The sequence below is a fragment of the Halyomorpha halys genome, unplaced genomic scaffold (genome assembly GCF_000696795.3).
Source record: "Halyomorpha halys isolate HHAL.00 unplaced genomic scaffold, Hhal_1.1 Scaffold12.1, whole genome shotgun sequence".
NCBI classification, from domain to species: Eukaryota; Metazoa; Arthropoda; class Insecta; order Hemiptera; family Pentatomidae; genus Halyomorpha; species Halyomorpha halys.
In genome coordinates, this window is record NW_027109908.1 from 1,282,568 (window position 1) to 1,291,135 (window position 8,568).

At 31.5% G+C, this 8,568-nt stretch overlaps 1 protein-coding gene across 1 annotated transcript in view; it reads left to right on the forward strand.

The window, feature by feature from the left end:
- The window catches only part of LOC106678965 (odorant receptor 10), a 13,887-nt gene extending 5,512 nt beyond the window's left edge, over positions 1-8,375 (forward strand). Inside the window, exons 4-9 of the mRNA XM_067048071.1 lie at positions 756-919; positions 3,544-3,771; positions 5,041-5,137; positions 5,216-5,323; positions 6,313-6,468; positions 8,206-8,375. Of these exons, the coding sequence (XP_066904172.1) occupies positions 756-919; positions 3,544-3,771; positions 5,041-5,137; positions 5,216-5,323; positions 6,313-6,468; positions 8,206-8,265 (813 nt within the window). The 3' untranslated portion in view covers positions 8,266-8,375. The remainder of the gene's footprint in view (positions 1-755; positions 920-3,543; positions 3,772-5,040; positions 5,138-5,215; positions 5,324-6,312; positions 6,469-8,205) is intronic.
- Positions 8,376-8,568: the final 193 nt, after the last annotated feature.

Below are 8,568 nucleotides of genomic sequence, written 5' to 3' on the forward strand. Positions count from 1 at the left end.
ACGAGAGGAATTCGAAGGTTTAGTGGAGCCCCAAAGCTCAACTCCAAATGTCCAGATTGGCCTTATTACAGTCATGTAGATCATTCTTTTGTAATGTGTTGGTAGTTTAGACCGTTTATCTAGTAAGTGCTGTACTAGTCGAAATCGACGTGCAGTTTCCTGTCTTTTCAGTCTTGTGAGAGGATTCCAGGTTAATCGTTTGTCCAAATGTAGTCCAAGGTAGCGACATTTGTTTGACAGAGGTAAGAGTAACATCATTAAATAAAACTGTAGGGCAGTCAGTAGGTTTACGACGAAGGGTAAAGGTGATTTGATGGGATTTGTTGGAACTTATCTTAAGATTGGAGATTTTGGGATTAATGGGTTATTATTAACAGCGAGCACACATGTGTCATCGGCATACATAGTGAGGATAATGTTAGGATTGGTAGGAATGTCAGGTAAAAAAGGCGTAAAGGATGGGACCAAGGATACTACCTTGAGGAACACCAGCGGACTGAGAATAGAGGGATGAATAGGAACCATTGTGGTTTACTTGGAAAAATAACACAATTAAGTTGAAATAACTTATTTAATAGTGCCAACGTTTTGGCCAGAATTTTACCCTTCATAAGGACTGAAAATAAAGAACAAGATAACAACCAATGAATACAAAAAAAAAAAAAATAAAAACAGAATGACTTTTATGAATTTATATTATCATTTATAATTATATTTTTTTATTGTGGTGTAATTTCATAAAATATTTTTTTCAGGCAAGAGCAGTGGCCAACAGGGACATTCAAGTCTCAACGAGCATATTCTCGGCTTGTTGTATGGCTGCATTATTATTTTCCTATTTCAAAGCTCCACTATTTATGCGAACACATTCCCTACCATTCCCAATTTGGTTACCATATAAGATTAAGTCATTTTGGAGGTAAACATTAATCTAATTAACTATCCATTTTTTTTTATACCCCCAATAAAGTCACCTCTACATTAGTGAGAGAGTGCGAACAGGTATTATGGTCATTGGAGAGTTCAAAGAAGATTAAGTTAGTGTGGTCCCTGGACTTAAGGGAATCAGTGATAATAGTACAAAAGCCCAAGAGGGGAAAAAAAAGCAGTTATCTCACCCCAATTTTTGATTACTTTATTGAAAATTATGTATAATTAATAGTCGAAATTGATGAGTCTGGAAAGTATAGGTAGGGGGAATAAAAAATAGCGGCTATTTCAAAACCTTAAAAAACACTAATTTTTCATTCGGAGCTCTATATCTTAAACAGTAGGTACAACACAAGAAAACCTAAGAGAACGTCATTTAAAGATGAGAAAATTTGCTAAAATATGAGCCCTAAAAGAGTTATTTATGTTAAATATTTTTCGAGATATAGCTTTTAAAAAGCAAAATTTCTTAAAAATCCACAGAAAGATTAGTAGTTAGTTAATTTATTTTGAGAAATCTATATCTCAGGAACTATGTGACGTACAGATGTCTATGTAGCGGCTGGCTCCTATCTCGATAGTTCTAGTCCGTCCGCTTCATCTCGGCAACTAGAACTGTTACTCTGCCTCAGACTCTCTCACCTAGACCTCCTCTACCTGCGTCAGTGTCCAGGGATCATCCCCTGGCACGGCCTTCCTTTCAAACCTATTAATGAATACGCCTTGTCGTGGGCCTTCTGTAAAGAGATATCAGGCTGGATAAATCGCCTAAGACAAGATACAACCCCGACATCTATTAGCACTCAAATGAAAGCTAGTATAATGGACTATAAAGAAGTTCATGACCTTTACCTTATTTACGTTAAATAGTTCTCGAGATATAGCTTTTTAAAAAGCAACATTTCATAAAAATCTTGTGTAGGACGTACTGAAAAATCAGTTGTTAGTGAATCTATTTTGAAATGTCTATATCTCAAAAACCATTTGAGGTACAGATGTCTATTAGTACTCAAATTGAAGCTAGTTTAATGAGCTATAAAGTAGTTTATGATGTTTATCTTCGTAGGAGTAATAGTTTTCATGAAATTTGCTAATATAATTGATTTATAGTTGTTCGGACAAATTTTTTTTTTGCCAAATTTATATTCATATGTGAATATCTTAAAAACTACTACCCCTATGAAGATAAGTGTCATGGACTACTTTATAGTAAGTTAAATTTCCTTTATTTTGAGTGTTGTCAGACATATATGTGTCTTATGGATCTAGAAATATATTTTTTCAAAAATCCAACGTTTTATAAGAACAACTAGAAATTAACATTTTGTGAGTTTATTTTGTCAAATATCATAAAAACTACAACTCCTATAAAGATAAACACTTTAAACTATTTTATAGTAAATTTAACTTTTGAAATGAAGCTTTTCATAAATCAAACTTATTGTTCGAACAACTATAAATCAATTTATTTTAGCAAATATAATTAAATGTACTATTCCTACGAAGGTAAAGGCCAGGAATTTCTTTATAGTCCATTAAACTAGCTTTAATTTGAGTGCTAATAGACATCTGTACGTCACATAGTTCCTGAGATATAGATTTTTCAAAATAAATTAACTAACTACTAATCTTTCAGTAGATTTTTAAGAAATTTTGCTTTTTAAAAAGCCATATCTTGAGAACTATTGGACGTAAATAGCTCTTTTAAGGCTAATATTTCAGCATAATTACTCTTCTTTAAATAATGAGCTTTTAGGTTTTCTAGTGTTGTTGGTAATTTTTAAGATATAGGCCTCCGAATAAAAAATTAGTGTTTCTTAAGGTTTTGAAATAGCCGCCATTTATTATTCCCCCTACCTATACTTGGTAGACTCATCAATTTTGACTATTAATTATACATATTTTTCATTAAAGTAAACAGAAATTGGGTTGAGATAACTGCCTTTTTCTCCTCTTGGGCTCTGGTACTATAATGAAAAGGCTGACTAGCTTGCTAAAAGCAGGTGGAGCTGAGCACCCTCTTATGAGGCCAGAACCATTTCTGCATCTCTAAAAGGCACCAGTGCAAAGAAGTCCTTGATTGGACATAGAAGATTGGAGGCATGGAGTGGAGGGAATGTATAGGGCTGAGGCAGGCCAAGATATTAATAACTAAAGCCTCTATTATTAGTATCTAGTTTCTAGTTCATCTGTATTAATACTTCCTTAAATTATTATTATTATTTCTTTTATATATTTTAAAAACAAAACAATTGTTTTGAAATGTTTTTTATTTTAATGTCCTGTCATTTCTTACAATGTTTGTATCTAGTTTTTTCATTTAGCCCAGCAAAGAAAAGCGAAACATTGGTTAACAATAAATAGTTTTCTTCTACTATTTTGATACCTTTATTGTCCTTTACAATATATTATGATTATAGTTACAATTATAATTTTTTTTAAACATTAATACAGTAATTACTTCTTAATTTATTTTATATCATTAAAACTTCAATATTAAGTGAGTAGATGATTGAGTCAATCGACTTTAATTTTTTTTTTTAAATTGATAGCTAAGTAGCAAAAAATTTGGAAATGACACCCATAACCTTATATCATATCATGTTTTTTTAGTTACTTGCCATCCATGATATGGATGTGGTTTATAGCAGAGGCGATGGTTACTTGTGCAAACTCCAACTGGGTTGCATTAGTGACCTTGGCAGGTCATCTTATTGGTCAGTTTAAGATCCTTATCATGGCTATTAAAGCTATCGATAGTTTGGCAAAGGATAAAGATGCTGAACATAAGGTGTTAGAGAGGATCAAGTGCTGTGTACAACATCATCTCCTCTTGATAAAGTAATCTTTTTCTTACTAGTTAAGTTATTTAAATTAATTATAATACTTTTTAATAAGATCTCTTTGCTTTTATAGGGTAATATTTATATAATATTTTTGCAAGGGTAGGTTTTTCTCTAGCTAAAAAATAATGATGCCAACTGAGGTATGGAGATTAAATTCAATTTTTTTCCCCTATTCATCCCTCTATTTCCAATCCGCTGGTGTTCCTCAAGGTAGTATCCTTGGTCCCATTCTCTACACTGTCTATACAGCTGACATCCCAACAACCCCTAATTCTATCCTTACCATGTATGCTGATGACACATGTGTGCTCACAGTTAATAATAACCTTTTGATTGCATCCCAAACTCTCTCTCTCTTGATCACAACCCAATTACTAGACAAACGGTCTAAACTTCCAACTCATTATAAAAGTCTGATCCTTCAGCTTTGGGGCTCCACTAAACCTTCGAATTCCTCTCGTATCTAATCCTTATCCACAATGCTCCTTGCTTTGTCACAAATAAAACCATCCATAAAGACCTAAATGTTCCTTATGTAACAGATCTAGCCCGAACCCGAAAGATATCATTCCTTCCATTATAAACTCCCTAACCACCCAAACCCACTAGTTTCTAACCTTACTTCCTCTTCCAATCCTGGCAATCCTCCGAAGCACCTGAAAAGAAGATGGCCTCGTGACCTTATATTGTAAAATCTTTTTAGAGTTCTACTAATGGGTAGTTTCTCTACAAGCTATATCATATCATTACAATCTTACCTCAAATTTGCTTGTTGTATTTTATATACAGTTGTAAATGTCAATAAATAAATAAATACAATTTTTAACTACTCAAACTACTACTAAATCCATTACAATTTACATTGAAAGTTAGGGTTGAAGTTTAAAAGAGGATAAATCCCTGTAATACAATATAAAGGCTGTATAACATCTCACTAAATGTATATTCTTCTTTAAAATTAAAATGCCTCAACTATTATTATCTGAAAAAGGGACTCAGTTTAATAAAATAACACGAGTCATAAATCAAAATGGCTGTTGGATTGAGGAGTGTTTGAAAAACCAATCTCTTCCTCAGATTAAAATGTTTGCTGGTTTGGGTTAAACAAAAATAGAGAGTTTGTCCTATAATTTAAAATATGAAGAAGATGGTCAGGTTTGCGGTCAAAAAGAAAAAATACTTTTGAACTATTAAACTGGAACCTTGGCGGTCAGCCTTCTTCATATTTCATATTTAAAAAATAATTTCTGTTTTTTGGTTTCAGTTTTTTCTTTGACTTACAGTCTTATTTTAACATCTCTCTACTGGTGGCTGCTTTTAGTACTGGTTTAATCTTGTGTACTCTTGGTTATCTTGTCATTGTAAGAAATGTATTAATTTTATTTCTGATTATGTATTTCTCAATAAGGGATATAATATATTTTTCTGATTTATTTTAGTCTCCTGAAACCTCTTTGGCTGTGGCTGGTTCTCTTATGTTTGTACTTATACCTGAAATGTGCATCGCAGGATATTATTGTGTCCTTGGTCAAAAAATAGCTGACGTTGTATGTAAATTAATCATTTATTTAAATGAAAAGATATTTTTTTTTAGTTAATATAGTCCAAAATTGACTGATTACCCACCATTGTGATGAATCCCAGTTCCAAATATTATATTTATAGTTTTTTTTTCCATTTAAATCTGCAATCAATTTTGCTTCCAATTAAGATAATGTGAGGTATGTGAATTTTTGGATTAAATGCTTAATTGTTTTGTAGTTGAATACCATTCAGAATAAGGATTCCTGTTATTCTACGGTCTATGAATTTGAAACACTCATGCTTAATAAACCATGAGAGTTCATTAATGTTTGTATAATTATATTACTTCTAATCTGTTTACTAAGTTACATTCTACAGTACTGTACAGTTATACTGGTGTTTATTCTTTTTTTTTTTGTTTTTACTTTTGGTAGTTACTAGAAGATTAAAATTTTCTTCAAAATACTTGGTGATCTTAATTTCTGCTCGATAGTTTTCTAATTTTTAAGTTTGGACTTACTCTTCCAATTCATAATAGTGGGAATAAATACGAATCTCTGATGTGAAGCAAGTGCAAGTAATGTGCTCTTATCTTTACTGTCATGTTTTCCCATGGTAACTGCTCATTCTCTAATTTCTTGCTTGATCCTCTAACATTCCAAAAAGCAATATTAAGTCCATATTTCCATGCCGGGGTCAAATACCTTGTGTGGCTGCCCATATAACTGAGGCTGCATGTTGTTTTCTGAACTTGAATGGTGAATACCATTCACAAAAATGGTATACAATTCTGAAAACACAATTTTTCATTAGATTGTGCATTCAAGTTTTGCTTGATAGTGGTTTTAGCTTAAGGCTAACCTTAGAACTTTCAGAATTAATGTTATTCTTATTTATGTGTTTTTGTTGAAAATTGAGATCTGAACATCTCTTATTATTTGAAAATCAGCTATATAATTTTTATTCATTGATTTAATTAATTGTTTAACTAATGGATTATCACTTTTTGAAGACCGAAGAGATTGGTATAGCTATATACAACTTGGAATGGTATACGATGCCACTGCCAGTTCAGCGAGATCTGCTAATGATGTTGGTCGGAAGTAAGAAAACCTTACAACTAACTGGGTTTGGTCTCCACGAATTTTCTATTAAAGGATTGTCAGAGGTATAGTATTTACATGATTGCTTTTTATTCTGTATACAATTTTGTGATCTCATTCCATCCTTCAATCTCAGTGAATTCGGATCAGTGAACCTGAAGATCATAAGTCTGTTTTATCTGATATTTTAATAACTCAAAAAATCACTAGTGATTAGACATTTCCTTTATATAGATGTGGCATTTCATCGTAAAACATAGAATCTGTCATTTTTTGTGAATTGAATTTTTTGGCAATATCTTATTGCTTAAAACTGACTCCACAGTTCTTTAAAAAAATGTGCAGGAAATTTCTTTTTTATAATATAATCTTAGTAACAAAGGAAGATGGCCATCTGACACAATCTGCTTCTTAATAATAAGAAAGCTGAACCCAATATTTTCAATGCCAGTAACAGTTCTGACAAGAACTCTTTTAGTGATAGCAATGCTCAAGACCCAAACTATGGTTTCATGTATGAGTGCAAATGAATCGAATCAAAATTACTCCTTAAAAAAGGTAAGAAAAAATATCTGTACTTCTTGACCTGTTTGAAGTAAAACATGGTATCTACTGTATTTACCACGTTTTACAACCACCTCATCATTTAACCTACTTAACAAAAGTGGATTTTAAACTTTTATTTCTTCATCTTTGAGTAAGCGTGTAATAAATGGACTTCGTCAAACATGTACAGGGTGTATAATTTGGAATCAACCCACAAATGTTTCATTAAATTCTGCAGAATACAACTTTGCGTTATAGTGAACATCGTATCTGTTGCAGTTACCATATTTTACACCCACTAGCTCTGTCATGATAGTATCTACTATAGTGGTAGCAGTGTCCACCTGGGTCTAGTGTGATAGTTTACAGCACATCTAGTGGCGGTGAAGCTACTGTCACATGAAAACACATTTAAATGATAACAAAACCATATGTATTTTTAACACTCGAAGAATGGATTGAGGAAAATGACCACTTTTGGCAATTCAAACTGATTTTTCAGTACCTTTAAATTTTTATTTTCTTTGTAGAATTTCTTGACTTTATCCATTTTGATTTAAAGAGTCTTAAAATATTGAAAATATATATTATGTTTATTACAGGAATTTATAGCTAAAAGGAAGAGAAAGTAAATAATGACATTTCAGTTCTATTCATTTAAATTATTTATACAAATAATTATTGGCATAAAGTAATTATTTATCCAAAGTATTGGACAAAATTCATTGTGGAAAATGTAGAAATTAATCTTTAGTTGATTGAAAGTACATAAATAATTTCTATGTTGAAAGGAAGAGCAGTGTAACCCATTTTATTTTTTATAAATTTTGGATTTTGGTCATATCTGTACTCTCTAGTCAAATCTATAAAATAAAATAGTGCCTTTTAGCTCTCTACTTAGCCACATGGTAGCAGCACTTTTTTGACATGGAATTTATTGTGGTAGTGGAAAAAGTAGTATGTCAGCTTCACACTTCTCTAGGAATGGTCATTAGGAATGGCCTATGTCATCGGTACTACACACTTTTAATTTATTTCAAAAGAACCAGTTATTAAAAAAAAAAATTTTGTTATTTACATTTACTTACCTTTTTGTCATAAACTTCATTTTTTGTATTAATTGAGCATTATAAGGCAAAAAGCCTGCTACAAAGATCTAAACAATGAATTTCAGTCCTTATTATTCATAATAGATGCCACTGGAATTCAAACTACATTTTAAAAAGCATTCTGAAATAACTTTAATTTATTTTCAGATATTGCAGGCATCTTTCACCTATTTTAACATGCTAATGGCACTCAGTGGTGGAAAATAATGTTTCATCTAGAAAAAACTGTGGCGCATTTATAACTTTCAGCTTACACTTCACAAGTTGTATCTATACTTTCCACATTTAATGTTTAATTTGAAGAAAAATAAAATTTTATGAGCAATAATTGATGAATAATTGTTATTATTTGATTCTTAAGAACCTATTTATCACTATGTGGAGAAAAAGTATCTTCTTTTCTGATTCTAAATTTGATTGAATAATTATATTCAGTGGGTTAAGATAAGAAAAAAAAATGTTGATATTAGTCATTTAGGTTATAGGCCATTCTCACAGAAAGGGGCAGTT